General features: G+C 47.8%; 3 protein-coding genes across 5 annotated transcripts in view; 1 reads left to right on the top strand and 2 right to left on the bottom strand.

The window, feature by feature from the left end:
- Positions 1–847: 847 nt before the first annotated feature.
- triap1 (TP53 regulated inhibitor of apoptosis 1) lies at positions 848–2,865 on the bottom strand. The gene has a single exon (XM_015950821.3). The coding sequence runs from the start codon at positions 2,069–2,071 to the stop codon at positions 1,847–1,849; it is 225 nt and encodes a 74-aa protein (XP_015806307.1). The 5' UTR covers positions 2,072–2,865; the 3' UTR covers positions 848–1,846.
- Positions 2,866–2,977: 112 nt separating this feature from the next.
- supt5h (SPT5 homolog, DSIF elongation factor subunit) lies at positions 2,978–17,683 on the top strand. The gene is made up of 30 exons (XM_015950819.3): positions 2,978–3,973; positions 4,174–4,270; positions 4,635–4,794; positions 4,889–4,954; positions 7,013–7,024; positions 7,093–7,162; positions 9,292–9,360; positions 10,197–10,262; positions 10,355–10,385; positions 10,453–10,521; positions 10,620–10,871; positions 10,946–11,035; positions 11,114–11,184; positions 11,265–11,370; positions 11,456–11,546; positions 11,762–11,898; positions 12,100–12,255; positions 12,331–12,477; positions 12,548–12,694; positions 12,878–13,003; positions 13,178–13,262; positions 15,015–15,137; positions 15,216–15,318; positions 15,448–15,575; positions 15,959–16,064; positions 16,142–16,300; positions 16,390–16,543; positions 16,612–16,809; positions 16,940–17,035; positions 17,395–17,683. Exons 2-30 carry the CDS (start codon positions 4,184–4,186, stop codon positions 17,533–17,535), a joined length of 3,246 nt encoding a protein of 1,081 aa, XP_015806305.1. The 5' UTR covers positions 2,978–3,973; positions 4,174–4,183; the 3' UTR covers positions 17,536–17,683.
- A 1,627-nt stretch (positions 17,684–19,310) lies between these two features.
- The window catches only part of rnaset2l (ribonuclease T2, like), a 9,916-nt gene continuing 9,807 nt past the window's right edge, over positions 19,311–19,419 (bottom strand). For all 3 annotated transcript variants that reach the window (XM_054742334.2, XM_054742332.2, XM_054742333.2), the window contains one exon: positions 19,311–19,419. This exon is cut by the window's right edge and continues 131 nt beyond it. In XM_054742334.2, the coding sequence (XP_054598309.1) occupies positions 19,353–19,419 (67 nt within the window). In that variant the 3' untranslated portion in view covers positions 19,311–19,352.

The raw sequence follows: 19,419 nt of genomic DNA on the forward strand, positions 1-19,419 counted from the left end.
GTGTCGTCAATAATTTGGTACTTCAGTGCATCTTAGTTAAAATTTAAATATTCTGCCTAAAACTCAGTGTTGTGCCGTCGTCAGGTAAAAACTCTGCACTGCATTTGAATTTAAATCTGCCGTCGCTATTGGCTAAGAGGTATGCTATGATGTAAACTGGTACATTATGATGTCACAATGCTGTCATGAGCCTGTGTGTGTGTGTTTGTTAGTGGCTCCGCCCTCTCGGTCTGCCAGGCAACGGCATTTGTTGCATTTTTCAAACAGGAAGTGGGAGCGGAGTTAGACTCTGGTAGGGGGTGACTTGCTCTTTAAATCAAATAAAAGGATCCAACTACAAAGTTTAGCTTCATCGTCTCAGATGAGAGTTAAGAATAAAGTCAAAATGACCACAAAAAGGTGAAAGTCAAAGTAAAACTGTCGACGCAGCCATTTAAGACAGGAGACCCAACGACCAGTTGCTTGACGGAGGAACGGACAAACACCGTGTAGACAGCATTCGGGACCGGTAGCAGAGGATGGTTGCGGCAGCACCACCCCCTTTTTAGTTACGCAATCACAATAATGAGTCACAGCTTCAATCAACAAAACTTAACAAAAACATTTAAATGTTGAAATACTAAAAGCTGTAAAGAACTTCAGTGGATGAAGCAGAAACTGAACTTTTACAGGTTTCCAGTAGCAACCACATAGGTGAGTTCTGCTGCCCAAAGGCACAACGGTAGAAGAGATGAGCTGGGATTGAGCCAGCAGCTGTCTGGTTCCTCTGCCTCTCTCTCTCTCACACACACACACTCACTCTAGACTCTGAATCAGCTGGAGTCACAAAATGAAGCAAAGACCAAAATGAAAAGATTCACTTGAATTTATTCATGAACATTTCCACATCTATAAATGTGAAAAGCAAACAAGGCCGCTGAGAAAGTCTAACACGCTGCAGATGTTTGTGAGGCTCAACGAACCTGCTGCTTCAGTTTATCACAGCTGAGTTTACACACTCGCACGTCATTTACCAGCGAGAGGGTTGCAGGTTCACGCCCCATCTGTGTCCTTGGGCAAGACACTTCACCTGCTTTGCAAGCTGGGGGTGGTCAGGACCAGCAGACCTGCCCGTGCGTCCCAGGGCAGCCGTGGCTACATGCAGCTCTTCATCACCAGCACGTGAATGACTGATTAGTTGTAAAGTACCTTGGGGGGTTGTAGAACCCTAGATGGTGCCATCTACCTATCATCAGTGGCGTCTCCAGATCTTTTAAAATGGGGTGGCCAAGGTGCGGCACAACTTTTTGCATGGGTGGCACCAATGGTTATGCTTTTTTTGTTTTACCCCCAAGCCTTTTGTGGACAATGAAAAGCCGATTTAAAGGTAAATTAGTGTGGTGGCACCTGGGGTGGCCAGTCAGATTCCAAGGTTGGCATGTGCCACCCCAGGCCACTCCCTGGACACGCCCCTGCCTCTCATCCACTCAAAGAGCTTCATTTAAAAAATTCTGATGAGAAACAGGAAGTGGTTTTCATTATTATGGCTATAATGATATGTTGATTTTTATTCACAGAGGAAAAGTCTGACCGGGAAATCTTAAAAGAACAAAAAATTAATTTCAGCCAAAAAAAAAAAACAGGTGACAGCAGCTCTGTGATTGGTTGTTTGAGTTGGCAAAATGATGACGTCCGGCTCACGAGGTGACCAACAGCTGGACCGAGTCCTCCAAAAGTGACGTTTGAAAAAGATTCCCGGCCTTCGGACCGGGAGGTGACCCAGTTCGCCCGGCTTGGCGCCTGTACGCATGCTCAACGGGCCTCATGGACCCCGGTCAGGTCTGATCCGAACCCGTCTGCGGCTCCATCAGCTCTCAGGTTTGTCTTTGTTGGGACCCATGAACTCCACTCCGTCGACGGGGATGTCCTTCTCTTTGATGGCCTTCTGCACACACAGCTGGTACTTCCGGAAGGTCTCCGTGCACGGGTCTCCGCTGCGGTCTCCTTTCAGGAACTTCTCCGCGAACCAGCGATTGAAGCACTGGTCATAATCCCGCTTAAGATCGGTGCAGGCCTCCCCAACGCTGTTCATCTCCAAGAAAACGAGTAAAAACACCTCTACGGGTCAAGAAACAGGACAGGAAGTCTGTCTGACTGCTGTCCAAGCGTCGACCGGATCAGCATGCGCACTGCGTAGCCCTCGATTAACGTGATTGGCTGAATGAAGAGGGACGCAGCATAGCGTAATGACGTTTTACTTGCCAAAGATATGTAGTAAGAGAGCTCACTCTGTCACAACTAATCCTATTTTTATTTTTATCATCACATCGTTAACTATATTTACTTTGTACGTCTCCTAAATTAAAATTTAAGCCTGTTTAGAATGTCAATTAGTTGAAAACGACAGAAAAATGTCTGAATTTTAGTCACCTGTCGTATTTATGACAGATATTTTTTATACATTTCCATGAATGGATGTGGCCAATCTGCTGATATTGTTTTAGCAAATTGTAAAAATAATGAACGTTTTCTATTTAGCTCACATTTAGTTATGCATTTTCACCTTATAGTTCTTCTATAGTGGAACTGTTTACAGGTGACCCGTTTACAGGAGGTTCAGAATGCCTGTGCTCAGCTTCTGACCAAACTGTCAAAGCACACCCACATCACCCCGCTTCTCCTCCAGCTTCACTGGCTGCCAGTCAACTTTCAAGATCCTGGTCCTGGTCATTAGGGCCTTACTTGGACTAGAACCATCATACATTGGTGATCTTCCCAGTCTCTCCACCCCCAGCAGACCCCTGCGGTCCAGTGATCTAAACCTACTTGTGCAGCGCACCGAGCTAAAGATTTGCATACACCTTAGGGTCAGTACAGTCAGGGGAAGATGGCGTCAGTTCGATCTCGTATGGGCAGTGTAGTGTTCACATGTAGCTGCGAAGGAATGCGGAAATCCCCAAGCCGACGGGCAGTGTTTAAGATGCATAGAAAGTCAGGTGACAGATCATTTGCTGCTGAGATCCCCAAGACTAAAGAACTCTCTCATCCTGAGTCTGAGCTCAGTGGACTCAGTGGTCTTCTTTAAAAGGAAGCTGAAAACTCACCTGTTTGGACTGGCTTGGCATGACATCCTGTTGATTCTTCATCTCTAGCTTCTCCTCATTCAACTCTCTACAAATTTTACCTTTCCCGGGATCCCAGGATCTTTCTCTTCATTATTCATTTTTGTTTCCCTTTCCTCATATTAGATAGATAGCTAGATAGATAGATAGATAGATAGATAGATAGATAGATAGATAGATAGATAGATAGATAGATAGATAGATAGATAGATAGATAGATAGATAGATAGATAGATAGATAGATAGATAGATAGATAGATAGATAATCTTTAATGACAGACTCTTAGGTCCAGATAAAATATATATAAAACAACAGATCAATGAAACAAAATAGATAAATAGAAATAAAAAGATAACAGCATAAAATTGAATAAAAATCTAAATGTAATTTAAAAACTTTACTATAAACTATATTGTTAATTACAGTATATTTTTTAAATTTCCAAATTGCATGAATGTTTTTAATCATTTTTTAATCTTCTTATTTTTGATCTTGTGAAGCGCCTCAGGATTTGATTTAGTGAGGCGCTAAATAAAAGACCTTCTTCTTCTTCTTCTTCTTCTTAACCCATCCTATATAGGTGAATAAAACAATGCAGAACAAAATAATGTTTGCTTCGGCAACAGACGGACTATATTTCTAAACTGAATGCCAGTTAAATGATTTGTGGAGAAAAGGAAAATATGTCAGAGTGAGACCTCTTTATCCCCACGAGCTACGTCCTGGCGAAAACACGCGAGAGGTAACACGTTGCTTCCCGAAATCTCGTAGCTCTCACGGAAAGCTTCAGGCGTCGCAGACAGAGATAAACTATTGTTTTCACTTATTTGTTGTTTAATGGAATAAAAATCAAAGCGGGAAATAAAACCAGGTAAGAAACAACTTTTAATGGCGTTTAATAAGATTTGATAGCTGTTGTTTTCTAGATACCGAGGCTGTTACATTTAAGCTAACGTGGTTAGCTTTGTTAGGCCATCTTGGTTGTTGTTCTGCGGAGCTCACAGTCTAGGTTTGAGTTTTAGTTTGTGCTGTTTGATGTGATTCATTCTGCTGACGTTTGTTTCTTCACAGTTACGACAAAATGTCTGACAGCGAGGACAGCGACTTTTCTGACAACCAGAGTGAGCGCAGCAGCGATGGAGAAGCTGAGGAGGTGGAGGAGAACGAGGTATGCTAACCTTTAATCCGGGCTCTGAGGCTTGCTCACTTCTTATGTCCCCATAAGGATTTTGGTTGAAAACTAATTTATATGAAACAAAAGCTGGGCGACAGAACATTAAAGTGTTTTACTGGGAGAAAAAATTGACTACAGGAACGAAAATTGAATATCCTTTGTGATTTAATTTGAGTGACTAGGGCACGTGTACCGTGTCTGACTTGTAGAAACAAACTTATTCAGTTATTGTTACGTTACCGTTTCTTTTAATACGTAAAAAGGAGTGAGATGATGAAACATGGATGTGTGACGTCTTTATGCTGAACGAGATGATTAAGTAACGTTTACTGTTGTTTTTTGTGATGCCCTCCACCAGGAGGAGGCTGCCAGCCCTGTGGGCAGTGACAAGGTAGCAGAGGAGGAGGGGGAGGACCTAGAGGATGAGGATGAGTATGATGAAGAGGAAGAGGAGGATGAAGACGACGACCGGCCGAGGAAGAAGCCGAGACATGGAGGGTTCATTCTGGATGAAGCCGGTGCGAGGAGACGTCTTCCCCTAAGCTTTACCTTGTGGCACCTGATGATGGGCGGAGCATTAACGCCCACCTGTTCCTTTTTGTTTGTTTGTAGATGTGGATGATGAAGATGAGGATGATGATCATTGGGAGGAGGGAGCAGAGGATATTCTGGAGAAAGGTGAGACTTCATGAGAGGGAGTGGAATTTTCTGGAAACTGAACCCGGTTAACTTCACTTGTGGAGCAGAGTGACTTGGTAAAAAGACCAGGTGAACATAGTTGTTTATAACACCACCAGTCTGTCCGATCTCAGCAGACATGATGCAGCAAAGCTTTTAGCTTTTGTTTTGGTGGGTTTTTGCTTCAGAGGTCCGTTCAAAAGTTCTAAACCTTTGTTATGAAACAGGTGAGTTCTGACGATAAGTGGTGATGCATGAAGTTTCGGTTAGCTACAAACTGTTAGCAGCTATATGACAGTGTTTCCTGTTTCTGAGGTGTAGCGAAGTTAGCAGAATCTGCATTTGCAGGTAAAAGCAAATCAAGAAGCAGGTTTGAGTTCAGGGGAGTTTGTTTTGCTGCCCTGGGCCTCTGAAGCATTTTGATCAGTGGGGGGTGGAGTTTCAGCTGCCTCTGTGCTCTGACTGATTTGTTTTCTGTCTCACGGCGTTCCCCGCTGTCCCGGTCTCCAGTTAACGGTAATTCTAAAGCCTCATCAACGCACATTCAGAGCAGGTCCCATCCCAGACTGCTAACCTCACCTCATTTCAGCTCAGCTGTGTGTGTGTGTGTGTGTGTGTGTGTGTGTGTGTGTGTGTGTGTGTGTGTGTGTGTGTGTGTGTGTGTGTGTGTGTGTGTGTGTGTGTGGCAACCTGCAAACATTCTGACACAAATCAGAGTATTTTACTAGTTGACTAGGTTGTGTCCTCCAAAGCACTTACCAGTACAATCCCTCATTATGGGCTCGACACGCGGGAGGCGACAAACGACCGCGATCAGCGAAATTTGTCGCCGTTGCATTTATTACCTGACACACGGGAGGAGACCCGCGGCAGCGGCAAAGCCGTCTACGCGTTCTGTTCCATGGCGAAATTGAAACTTCCGTTGTTTTGTTTGGCTGTGTCAGGTTGGAGGGAATTAAGGTTATTTAAGCGGTTCAGAGTTAATAAAGTGGTAGATATGATGTTTCACAAGGTGCTGCTAGAGTTATGTGAAATCTTACTTCTGATTTTACTATAAAACATAATAATAATCAACTTCTCCTCCATGTTTGCTCGGAGGTGTGCGGAGCATCCTGTCCGCTCATTGGTCAGTGAATGAAACCTCCGTTGATTGGTCCTCGTCCGAGCGACAGCGATGAAAAGTTGAAAATGTTTCAACTTTCTGGGATCGCGTCGCTGGGTCGCCTGTGCACGACACGTGCACGAGCGCAAGATTTCACACGCACGTTTTTCGCGTTTCGCTCAGTAGGAGGGAGACCCGCGATTATCGCTTTGTCGCGCACGTCTCATTGAAAATGAATGGAGGAGAGGCGATGTCGCCTCCCGTGTGTCGAGCTCATTAGCACGCACTCACATACACAATAAGCAATATGGTAGCCACAGCAGCCCTGGGACACACCGGCAGAAGCTGCTTGTCCTCACCTTAACCTTTGATCCCCGCTTCCCCAGATGGGATCAGAACAGCTGTGGGACGGTCCTGGGCAGAACCGATCCGGTACAGCTGAAATGTAGACCCAGAACTGGGTCGTGAAAGACTGAGTCGCATTAATGTTCACGGGGGAACGAGACAGATCCGGTAGAACAGCAGCTTTCTGACTGACCGGTGTTAGAACCCACAGAACGGGTTCGAGGTCCACTTCCTCATACGGACCCATCAGAACTAGACCACAGTCGTGTGTAACAGCCTCTGATTGGTCATAATGTTGTGGCTGATACTGGAAGAATCAGGTTCTGGTTCTGTGGTGTCTGTTGGTTCTTTGAGATCGCCTCTGTGTTGCACACTTACTTACCATCAATCACTTTGTCTTTGTTTTTCTCCCATCATGCCTTGTGCCCCCCCCCCCCCCCCCACATCCATCTCCTGCTGACGCTTTCCTCTTTTCCTACCGCATCTGAACACTTCCTGTTTCTACTCGTTTGTCTCCTTCCTGTCTTTCCTTTAACATTTGTTCTTCTCTTGTCCCTCCTGCTCTCCTTTCTCTCCTCCTTTTCGCCCGATCGCCGGTGGCTCCTGAGCAGAAGAAGCTGAAGGTAGGACTTGTTTGTTTATTTACTTTATCAGATTACTGATGAAACATTAACCCCACCTCCACCTTCAGTGTCGAATCTGGACCAGGTGGTTCTGGATGAAGATCACTCTGGATCCAGACGCCTGCAGAACCTCTGGAGGTAAATCTTCTCGTTTCAGTACCATGATGTGTTTTTACGCGGACCTGATCTGAAGCCAGGACTTGATCTTTAGCTGCGTGAATGTGGAGACGACCGAGAAACATTGTGTTATAACAACGTGTTATAACAACTTAAAAACACTCAAATGTAGCTGCTTTTAACAGATGGAACACATTAAAGCTCTCAACAGGCTAAAATCCTGCAGAAACTCAAATAACTCTCACACGCTAGGGTCGTCACGGTGTGAAAGTGTAACCTCACGGTTATTGTGACCAAAGTTATCACGGTTTTCGGTATTATCGTGGTATTTTTTTAAACGTGTTACATTTTCAGACAACTACATAAACGCTGTATATCAGGAAAATTTTGTCCTCAGTTTGTGTCTAAATTTAGCCTAAAATGTGTTATTTTGTAATTATGTTGTTTATTTGTTGACATTTTTCCCCTTTAGTCTTTAAAATACCAATATTTGCCCATAACTTCTTATTTTTTGTCTGTTTGATGTCATCATTTAAAAATATTAGACCAGATGATACTCGGTACTCAAGTAGCCTTCTACTCAGATACTTTTTTACCCTTACTTGAGTAATAAACCCTATATCAGGAAAACATCGTCCTCGGTTTGTGTCCTTCCAGTGATCTTTGCAGATGTGGGAAGATGTCATCAGGCAGTAATCGTTGTTAAATTCATAATTATTCTCGGAGAGAGACCAACTCTTATCTGCCCCTGGGAGCCCCGTAATGCATAGCGTCATTCCAACATGGCGGTGTCCGCGACACGGTTTATATGCAGGTAGCGGCGCTGCGGCTGCTTTATATAGTGACTCGTTGCATTCTCCCTCAACCCAAATCCTCGGATCACGCATTTTAGCTAAAACGCTAACGCTAGCTTGCCTTGCGTTGACTGTAGAGTTGTGGGTGATGGTCACGCAGATGTGTCATGAGATTTGAAGCGTTGCTGCCTTTCACAGACACTTTTTCTGCTCGTGCTGCAAACAGGATAGCCGTCTTCTATCAGCTGTCCCTCGGCATTCTTCAAATATCTAAAACATGCCCGTACTTCCCCCTTTGTCTTCTTTGAGGGATAATAAATGTCCTGAGCGCTGCCGTCTCCTCCTTTGGCCATTATTTCAGCTTTAGCTTCAAGAAAGTTTTGGTTGTAAACAACAAAGTGCGCATGTGCCGCCGGCAACTTCAGCAGATGATACGGTGGCTGGTAAGGGTCACCGCGCCTACACCGCAGCCACGCTAATCCACCGAGATAATATAGATTTAAAAAACAAGACGGTTATTATTATTGTCAAGTTTTTTACCGGGGTTTACCGCTACACCGGTTACCGTGACAACCCTAGCTCACACCATTGTGCTGTCATTACTCCGCACACATGGTCCCAGCAGGCTGCAGAGGAGGAGCTAAAGGTGAAGCGGCACTGAAAGGCAGAAGTAGATCACGCAGTTTTCACAGAAATGGTCCGATGATGACGGGAATGTCGCTGGTTTGAGGCGTGAAACCTGAAGTTTAGGATATTAATGTAAATCGTTCATGTTAACCTCCAAGTTGAAGGTGTTTTCCATCTGTCTTGTCCGTTCTCTAGTTAGTTCTGGCAAGAATTTAATATTTTTGTAATGTTCTGACTGTAAATAAAGGTTTGTCAAAAAAAAACTAAATAAAAAAAACCTGAAGTTTAACCTAAAAGTCCCAGAATTTCTCAGCAGCTCTTGAGCGTTTGGACCAGAGGCAACTGAGGTATCCTCTGCTAGCGATGGTTTTACCGGTTACCGTGGCAACGCGTCCCTCTGTTAGTCCTGCTGTAATAAAATGGAGTCCTATAGAAGCTTTAGTTGGTGGATCAGACAGGAGGAGCTGCTGTGGGAGTTATGAGCCTCCAGAGAAACCAGATCTGTTCAGCGTCCTCCTGGTGAGAGGGAACCGGTCCGTTAGTTTCACCCCAGCATGTTCTGATTGTGTGTGTGTGTGTGTGTGTGTGTGTGTGTGTGTGTGTGTGTGTGTGTGTGTGTGTGTGTGTGTGTGTGTGTGTGTGTGTGTGTGTGTGTGTGTGTGTGTGTGTGTGTGTGTGTGTGTGTGTGTGTGTGTGTGTGTGTGTGTGTGTGTGTGTGTTGGCTCCCAGAGACTCCAGAGAAGAGGCGCTGGGTGAATACTACATGAGGAAATACGCCAAACCTCCAGCGGGAGAACAGTGAGTCGAACACCCGTTTCTGTTTTGTCCTCTGACTGAAGTCGGACCGGCTTATCGAAGCTTCTTCAGCTGAAATCTTCCATCTTGATGCTGACATCACTTCATGAAAGATGAAAGCTCAGCAGTTCTGGGTTATTTTATTATTTTGGAGTTGTCTAAAATCACGATATATTGAGGATTTCACCTCGATAACGATGAGTGGACGATAACCACAGATATGCGCAGAAACAAAAGCTGTCCACTAGATGGGGCTGTCACGTGTGTTTTGGTACGGCTTCTTAAAGAGCAAGTCACCCCCAAATCAACTTTTTTTTTTGCTGATAAACTATAAACGAGTGTCTAATCGTGCAGTAGACACGTGTATTCAATAATTTGGCACTTCAGTGCGTCTTAGTTCAAATTTAAATATTCTCCCTAAAACTGTCAGTGTTGTGCCGTCGTCAGGGAAAAGTTCTGCACTGTATTTGAATTTGGATCTGCTACGCTATTGGCTAAGAGGTACACTATGATGTCAGCTGATACATTATGATGTCACAATGTCGTTGTCTGCCTGTGAGTGTGTATTTGTTAGCGGCTTCGCCCTCTCGGTCTACCAGGCAACAGCATTTGTTGCATTTTTCAAACAGGAAGTGGGAGTGGAGTAAGTTTCTTGTAGGGGGTGACTTGCTCTTTAAAGAGACACGAGTGTTTCCGAGCTAAACGCATCTTTTCAGTTTCAAATTCATCTACATGGAAAAAATGATCTCGATCAGAGTCAGAAATTTCCATAAGGATACATTTCCATTCATTGTCCAGCCTTACTTTGGACTTTTTATTTCTTCTTCTGTGGTCTATAGTTACTCCGGAGGCTCTGGGGAGCTCTCTGATGACATCACACAGCAGCAACTACTTCCTGGTGTCAAGTATGTATACAGTTCCCCGCCAATTAGCATCCAGACATCTGCTGATGTCACAGGGAGGTCATTTAATCTGTTTTCTGTCACCCTTTCACCAGGGACCCTAATCTGTGGACGGTCAAGTGTAAGGTGTGTAACAGCACACACCCACGCTCACTCGCACACACACACACTTAACCATGACCTGTGTGTACAGATTGGAGAGGAGAGGGCGACGGCCATCGCTCTGATGAGGAAGTTCATCGCCTACCAGTTCACCGACACGGTAAGCGTTCAGTCTCTGGAGGGTGGGTGTGTTGGAGCTGTGATGTCACACGCTCTTAGCACCTGCAGGTGCTTACCTGTTCCGGTTTCCACCCACAGCCTCTCCAAATCAAGTCGGTGGTGGCGCCCGACCACGTGAAAGGCTACATCTACGTGGAGTCGTACAAGCAGACGCACGTGAAAGCCGCCATCGAGGGCATCGGGAACCTGAGGATGGGCTTCTGGAACCAGCAGATGGTTCCCATCAAGGAGATGACGGATGTGCTGAAGGTGGTGAAAGAAGTCACCAACCTGAAGCCCAAGTCCTGGGTCCGACTCAAGAGAGGCCTGTACAAGGACGACATCGCTCAGGTAGCGACCCGTGACACGGCCCGGGGAGGCTCTAGCTGAACTTTGGCCTCAGTAGCTGGCGTTTGTTTACCCAGGTGGACTACGTGGAGCCGAGTCAGAACACCATCTCCCTGAAGATGATTCCTCGGATAGATCTGGACCGGATCAAGGCCAAAATGACTCTGGTAGGAGGAGGATTCCAGGATGGTTCATCTGCAGGAACAGGAACTAGCCACTGACCTTCTGTTGCTTTGTGCTCGCAGAAAGATTGGTTTGCTAAGAGGAAGAAGTTCAAGAGACCTTCTCAGAGGTTATTTGACGCAGAGAAGATCAGGTAGAGGCTGAGACGTTTCTGCTGGTGGAGCTTTGAGCTGGTGGGTGTGAGAGTCTGAAGGTTGTGGTGATGTGTGTTAGGTCTCTGGGCGGGGAGGTCAGCCATGACGGAGACTTCATGATCTTTGAGGGGAACCGTTACAGTCGCAAAGGGTTCCTGTTCAAGAGCTTCGCCATGTCTGCTGTGGTGAGAAAACGCACCTTAGGTCTAGAACCAGGCCCAGGTTTAGGGTTCTGGTTCTCAGCAGCTGGTTCTGGTTGGTTCCTGACAGATCACAGACGGTGTGAAGCCCACGCTGTCTGAGCTGGAGAAGTTCGAGGATCAGCCAGAAGGAATCGATCTGGAGGTGGTGACGGAGTCAGGTAGGCTGTTCCTCTCTGACCCAAACCAGGACCCGGCACCGTCTGGGTTCAGATGAGACCTCTTAGGCTGTTTAACCAATCAGATCATTGCATGATGAAATCACCGTCACGTGGTTCACGCTAGAGCGCGTTTCCCCAAGTTCATGTTCTAGCTATTAATTCTGCAAAATGTCGTGTGCGTGTGTGTGTGTGTGTGCGTGTGTGTGTGTGCGCAGGTAAGGAGCGCGAACACAATCTGCAGGCCGGTGACAACGTGGAAGTGTGTGAGGGGGAGTTAATCAACCTGCAGGGAAAAATCCTGAGTGTCGACGGCAACAAGATCACCATCATGCCCAAACACGAAGACCTGAAGGTACACACACACACACACACACACACACACACACACACACACACACACACACACACACACACACACCCCCACACACACACACCATCAGCTGGTGGAAAAGCTGCTGAACCTTTACATCACGTACACAGTTCTCTGGAATGTGTGTGTGTGTGTGTGTGTGTGTGTGTGTGTGTGTGTGTGTGTGTGTGTTCTCTCTTGCAGGACCCTCTGGAGTTCCCAGCGAGCGAGCTGAGGAAGTATTTCCGGATGGGCGACCACGTGAAGGTGATCGCTGGACGATACGAGGGCGACACGGGTCTGATCGTCAGGGTGGAGGAGAACTTCGTCATCCTTTTTTCGGACCTCACCATGCACGAGGTAGAACCTCTCGTCCAGACCCGTCGCCGTACGTCATGCTTGTCCTAATGTCTCCCGTGCCTCTGCCCTGTCCAGCTGAAGGTTCTACCCAGAGACTTGCAGCTCTGCTCCGAGACGGCGTCCGGTGTGGACGTGGGGGGGCAGCACGAGTGGGGGGAGCTGGTCCAGCTGGATCCACAGACGGTTGGGGTCATAGTCCGACTGGAGCGAGAGACATTCCAGGTATTAGCCCAGCCCTGAGCTGACTGGAACACCGGCGGCTGCGTGGATCTAAGGTCTTCTTGTGTCGCAGGTTCTGAACATGCACGGGAAGGTTCTGACAGTTCGCCACCAGGCGGTCAACCGCAGGAAGGACAACCGGTTCGCTGTGGCGCTGGACTCCGAGCAGAACAACATCCACGTCAAAGACATCGTCAAAGTCATCGACGGGCCGCACTCGGTGAGAATGAGCTGGGTTTGTCTGCTGCGTTAGATGAAGTTTGTCCTCGAGGAACAACAAACCTGATGTCCTTCAGCACCCTGAGGCTCCGCCCACCTCCATGTGGTCCTGATCTGCTTGAGTCCAAACCTCAGATCGGTCCACCGGTTTTTCCGCTGACGTGCGGATGTTTGTCGTCCTCAGGGCCGTGAAGGTGAGATCCGCCACCTGTTCAGAGGCTTCGCCTTCCTTCATTGCAAGAAGCTGGTGGAGAACGGCGGCATGTTCGTGTGCAAGACCCGACACCTGGTTCTGGCCGGCGGCTCCAAGGTGACTTCTGGGTCTGGAGACACGACCATGACTATGCATCTGATTATGTATTTAGTAACAAAACTAATCCGATGTTTCGCGGTTATTCATCTGTTTTCTCAGAACCCGGGTCCGTATGGTCTCTGGGTCTGGTTCTGGTCCACTTTACTGAAACCATTTCATGTCTGTTTTCAGCCGAGAGATGTGACCAACTTCACGGTGGGAGGATTTGCTCCAATGAGCCCCCGCATCAGCAGCCCCATGCACCACGGCGGAGGGGGTGGGTGTGTGGAACCAGAACAGAACCAGAACCATGTATACTGCTGGGAAAGCCCAGCTGACTGAGTTTTCCTTAAATGGAGAATTAAAAAAATATCTTTGGATCCTCGTGAGACTTCTGGGTCCAAACGGACCAGAACTTTTGGCTCTGGAACCGGGAGTTATATTTAAACGTTGGAGCGGGTCCGGCTATTTCCTGGGTCGTGTTTGAAACCTTTCAGCCAGGAATTTAAAGTTCCTGTTTACAGAAGAGCTCCTAATGAGGTTCTAGGTAGGAGTTCATGTTGGATGTTTGTAGAACCCGGAGTGCTTCCGTCCTTCACCGGTCCTGTGTGGGACGTCTCAGAGCAGATGGGACGTGTGGTCGTGTCTTCATGTTTATGTTTATGTATTTAGCAGACGCTTTTGTCCAAAGCGACTTACAAGTGATAATCGGCATGTTGCCCTTGAGGCTAACAACAACAATAACAACAACAACAACTTGACATCAGTCATGGAGAGTAGGGAACAAGGAGTGGACAGTAGAGAGGGGGACGGGTGCAGGGAGGGTGCTAGTTTAGAAGATGCTCTCTGAAGAGCAGGGTCTTCAGGAGTTTCTTGAAAATTGAAAAGGAAGCCCCTGTTCTGGTAGTGCTTGGAAGGTCATTCCACATTTGTGGAACGATGCATGAGAAGAGTCTGGATTGTCCTGAGCGTGGTGTAGGCACTGCTAGCCGACGATCCTGTGATGACCGGAGCGGCCGGGCCGAGACGTAAGCCTTTGCAAGAGGATTCAGGTAGATGGGAGCCGTACCATCTCGGACTTTGTATGCTAGTGTTAGCTATTTGAATTTGATGCGTGCTGCTAGCGGTAGCCAGTGGAGCTCAATGAACAGAGGGGTGACGTGTGCTCTTTTTGGCTGATTGAAGACCAGACGCGCCGCTGCGTTCTGGACCATTTGAAGAGGTCTCACAGTACAGGCTGGAAGACCAGTTAGAAGGGCGTTGCAGTAATTGAGGCGGGAGATGACGGTAGATTGCACCAGGAGCTGGGTGGCATGTTGTGTTAGGTATGGTCTGATCTTTCATATGTTCTACAGCACAAAGCGTCATGAACGAGCAACAGAGGCAACGTGATCTTTAAAGGTCAGGTGTTCATCAATCACAACACCCAAACTGCCTTTGAAGGAGCCAGAGATAGGAAGTCATTTTGGATTGAGATATTGTGCTGTATGGATGGTTTTGCTGGGATGACGAGTAGTTCAGTTTTAGAGAGGTTGAGTTGGAGATGGTGGGATTTCATCCATTTTGATGTGTCAGAGAGACAGTTTGATATTCGTGCAGAGACAGTGTGGTCGTCCGGTGGAAATGACAGATAGAGCTGGGTGTCGTCTGCATAGCAGTGGTAGGAGAAGCCTTGTGATCGAATGATCTCACCCAGTGAGGCGGTGTATATGACAAAGAGAAGGTCCTAGTACAGAGCCCTGGGGGACTCCTGTGGCAAGATGGTGCATGGTAGAGGATTGTCCAAGCCAAGATACACTGAATGATCGTCCTGTGAGGTACGATTCAAACCAGGCGTGTGCTTTCTCTGTGATGCCCATGCTAGAGTGTGTGGACAAAAGGAAGCCATGGTTGACAGTGTCAAATGCAGACGATAAGTCAAGCAGGATAATGCCTTAATTATAGTTCTTCTAAAATATGTATTTCCTGTTTTATGGAGCCGTTGTAAAACCTTTAGAGATGATCTGTTACCGTGGGTTTTATCCTTCAGGAGCTCAGCCAAGAGGAGGCGGAGGAGGAGGAGGTGGCGGAGGAGGATTCGGTCGAGGACGGGGGCGACGAGACAACGAGCTTATTGGTCAGACAGTCCGGATCTCCCAGGGTCCTTACAAAGGTGAGACACGCCGCCACCTTGTCGAAGTGACCAGATGATTAGATCAGATGGTTCTGATTAGTCTGACCTTATTACCAGGATACATCGGGGTGGTGAAGGACGCAACAGAGTCCACGGCCCGGGTGGAGCTGCACTCCACCTGTCAGACCATCTCTGTGGACCGGCAGCGCCTGACTACCATGTACGTTCTCAGAGTCCGTCTCACGGACGTAAAGTTAGCTCCGACGTGTGGTTAGCTACACGCAGGATTAGCATGGGTTAGCATGCTAGCACCTTGTGGTACAGTTTCATTTGTTTCCTCTCTAACCAGGGGAGCCAAGAGACACACTGGAGCAACCTCGGCCCACGGACGCACCCCCATGTTTGGCTCCCAGACCCCCATGTACGGCGCCGGCTCCAGGACGCCCATCTACGGCTCCCAGACGCCACTCCACGACGGTGAGAGGCTGGACCCGTGCAGCTCAGCCTTGCTTCTGTGTAAAACTCGTGTGTGATGTCATCAGCTGCTAGAACTGATATTGGACGGTTTTGGTCCCTTCAGAGGCAGCGGGTTTTAGTTTCTCGTTAGGATGATTCCCTAGAGCTCCGTGTGGTTAGTGGTTCTGTCCGAGATCCTTTCAGCACGTCCGGAGCTTTAAAACTCGTAAGGATGAAGCGTACGGACGTTTATGGCCTTGTTGCGTTAACCTGTCGGTGCTGATCCTGGATCGACGGAGTCAGGCCCGTTTTCTGTTAAACATCCACACGATGAATTCATGGGCCCATAAAAGCATTTAGATCTTTTTATTTTCATTCACGAGTCGATTTTTCTGTTTTAACAGGAAGTCGAACGCCTCACTACGGCTCTCAGACGCCGCTGCACGATGGGAGCAGGACACCGGGTCAGAGTGGGGCCTGGGACCCCAGCAACCCCAACACACCTTCCAGGTGCCCCAGTCTCCCCTACAGGACACCACCTGGTCGCTTTGCGTCTCCGTCCAACAATTCCTGTTTCTCCTCCTCAGAAATGATGAAGAGTACGACTTCGGCTTCGATGATGAGCCGTCCCCGTCTCCTCAGGGCTACGGGGGGACCCCCAACCCCCAGACACCGGGATACCCAGAGGTCCCCTCCCCACAGGTCAACCCTCAGTACAACCCTCAGACCCCGGGCACGCCTGCTATGTGAGTTAACCTGGACCCCCCACCCCCCAGCTGGTCCATTGTTAGCATCCAGTTGTTACGCTAACATTTACACCGTGCTCTGTCCTCAGGTATTCTCCGTACGCCGCTCCGTCTCCTCAGGGCTCCTACCAGCCTAGTCCCAGTCCTCAGAGCTACCACCAGGTGGCGCCATCACCTGTCGGGTTTCCCAACACTCATTCACCTGCTGGCTATCACCCCACGCCCTCCCCCATGGCTTATCAGGTGAAGCATTCACGACAACAGGTTTCTAGTGTGGGCTGGTTTGGTCTGAACGAATGTTTGTGTCACAGGCCAGTCCCAGTCCCAGTCCAGTGGGTTACAGCCCCATGACCCCTGGAGCACCCTCTCCGGGAGGCTATAACCCCCACACCCCCGGCTCCAACATTGAGCAGGGCGGCAGCGACTGGGTCACCACGGACATCCTGGTCCGGGTCAAGGACTCCTTCATGGACCTGATGGGTCAGATCGGGGTCATCAGGAGCGTCACGGTGAGGAAGCAGTCTCGGGTCGATCAGGGTTCTAGTTCTGGTCTGATGGTTGCATGGAGAGTTGAACCACGCACACACGCACACGATGTAACTGAACCCCACCCTGGCTGATGGGAGTCTCTGTCCGCAGGGCGGAATGTGCTCCGTCTTCATGCAGGAGTCGGAGAAGGTGGTGAGCGTCAGCAGCGACCACCTGGAGCCCGTCACCCCGACCAAGAACAACAAGGTAACGGCGCCAACGGGTCGGACTCGGACCCGAGTGCAGCAGCACCCCTTCTGCTTTGGATCACTTCAACATTTAATCACCAGGGCTGGTTAAACCCTAACCCTTGTTTCTGTGAAACGGGGGAATAGTTTTTTTTAGGAGGAAACTGTTAACAGAGCAGAAATAAATCCGGATATCGGATCAGATATTCCAACAGAACTCTCAGGATGTCTTTCCTTCAGAAACGGTTATCAGCAACAGGTTAAATGCTGCTTTTCAAACACGGAGCCACCTCCTCAGCAGCATCTAAATACAGCCTATCTCATGTTGATGCGTTACCATGGTGACAGCCATCACACTCTGCTCCCTGCCTCGTCCAGGTAAAGGTGATTCTGGGAGAGGACCGCGAGGCCACAGGCGTCCTGCTGAGCATCGACGGAGACGACGGCATCGTCCGCATGGAGCTGGACGACCAGCTGAAGATCCTTAATCTGAGGTTTCTGGGACGCCTCGAGCTTTGAGGGACCCTCGGCGCACCATTTCAGCTCTTCTCGGTTTAGTTTTGTACGTTTTTCTGTTCAGTGCTCCTGCTTTGATTTTAGTGTTCCTCGTTCTGTCTGGACTTCTGCTTTATGAATTAAAACAACGTATTTCGTGTCAAACAGTGAAGATGTTTTAGTGTTTTTGTCTTTTTATTCAGGTTTTTGTTTGGATGAAAAACATTGAGTTCAGGTCCGATCCACCGTCAGGACTGATGAACCATAAATCTTCCTGTAAAAGAGAAGAAGAACCTCCATTTTTGCCAGTTGATCTGTTCTAATTCTGTTAAAGGGACTATATGGAAGTGTGACAGCCAAAACATGTATAGAAATAATAAATGTCTTCTTCATACATTCTCCTGCAATGCCCTGGTCCTGTAGAATGAGTCCTGGCATTTTTACTGTGATTGCCTGTTTTTCTGTAAAATCACAGAAAAAGAGAGATGCTCGGGTCGAGCAGGCTGCTTCATGCGCGTTCACGCTCAGGCATCGCCCGTAGCATTTGCTATCCGTAGCTTTAGCAGCAGAGAGAGAGGCAGTGCCACTTTGTCGCTGTTCCTAACGCCTAGTGACAAAGCTAGCTACATTTCTGAGGACCCTTAGCTACTTTCTGTAGAACTTTCTTCTAGATATTTCCTGCTAATTAGCAACAAAATAGCCATTTTCACTCCGAACCGTTATTTGAACGTTGTTTCAGCTGTCATCAAGGATATAAATGTTACAGATACAGAAGACGTCACTGGCGCTTTAGCTCACCTAGTAAGCTGTCTGACTCTCATGCAGAAGACCTGGGTTTGATTCTGGATGTGAACATAGTTTATTTAGAGTTTCTTTTTTACATTAATGGTTTATTTTTTACAGTAAGATGCCCAAATTTTTATTTGAGACTCGCCGAACGGCATTGAATTCACAGATAAAAAAGATGTGGGTTCAACTTTCATTTTGGAACAATTTTTCAAGCAGGGAATGATCTGAGCATGCAGGAGGACTGACCCATCATAAACCTTTGTCGGCTGTGCTGAAGAGAAAGGTACAGAACCACATTATTTAATTAATTAGCTGCACGTTCTCCTGTCCTCCGGGCCACACACACACACACACACGGCACTGTCTCAGCTGTTATTTTCGTTAAGGAGTGTGCACGTACAGCATGCGCACCTCGTGCACAAGCCTACTATTGAAGCTGCCGTTACGCTTTTGGCCTGAGGGGGCAATCGTGAGCATAAAAATTCAAAACTCCGTAAAGTCCCTTTAAATAATTATTCTAATAAACCTGCACAGGTCTGATGTCCATCACGGATACAGAGACATACCACCCCCCACCCCCACTCACCTTTGGACAATCTAGAGCAGGAGTGGGAACCCTGGTCCTCAAGGGCCGGTTTCCTGCACATCTTTGCTCCAACACTTCTGATTCAGTGGTTGATTCACCTGCTCAGCAGCTCATCAAGCCCTGCAGAAGCCTGATAATCACCTGCTGATTGAAATCAGGTGTGTTGAAGCAGGGTTGAAACTAAAATATGCTGGATGATGGCCTTCGGTGGACCAGGGTTCCCCACCCCTGATTTAGAGTGTCTTGGCATGCATGTTTTAGGTCTGAGAGGAAACTGGAGTACCCAGAGAAAACCCACATGGTTAAATATGCCAACTCCACACTGAAAACCTGCAGCAGGGATTTGAACCTGAAACCGTGTTACCAGGCGGCTCCTCTGTGCAGCCAGCCTCCTAATGTCAGTAAAATCAGGCACTTTGAGCTCCTGAGTGATTTCATGCAGGTTTTATTTCAGATCAGAACTCGGTTAATCGCAGGGCCGCCACGGCTCCTGGTGCATGATGGGAAAATAGTAGAACGGGATTTCTGGGGGG

Source organism: Nothobranchius furzeri, chromosome 13 (assembly GCF_043380555.1).
Source record: "Nothobranchius furzeri strain GRZ-AD chromosome 13, NfurGRZ-RIMD1, whole genome shotgun sequence".
In the NCBI taxonomy this organism is placed as follows: domain Eukaryota; kingdom Metazoa; phylum Chordata; class Actinopteri; order Cyprinodontiformes; family Nothobranchiidae; genus Nothobranchius; species Nothobranchius furzeri.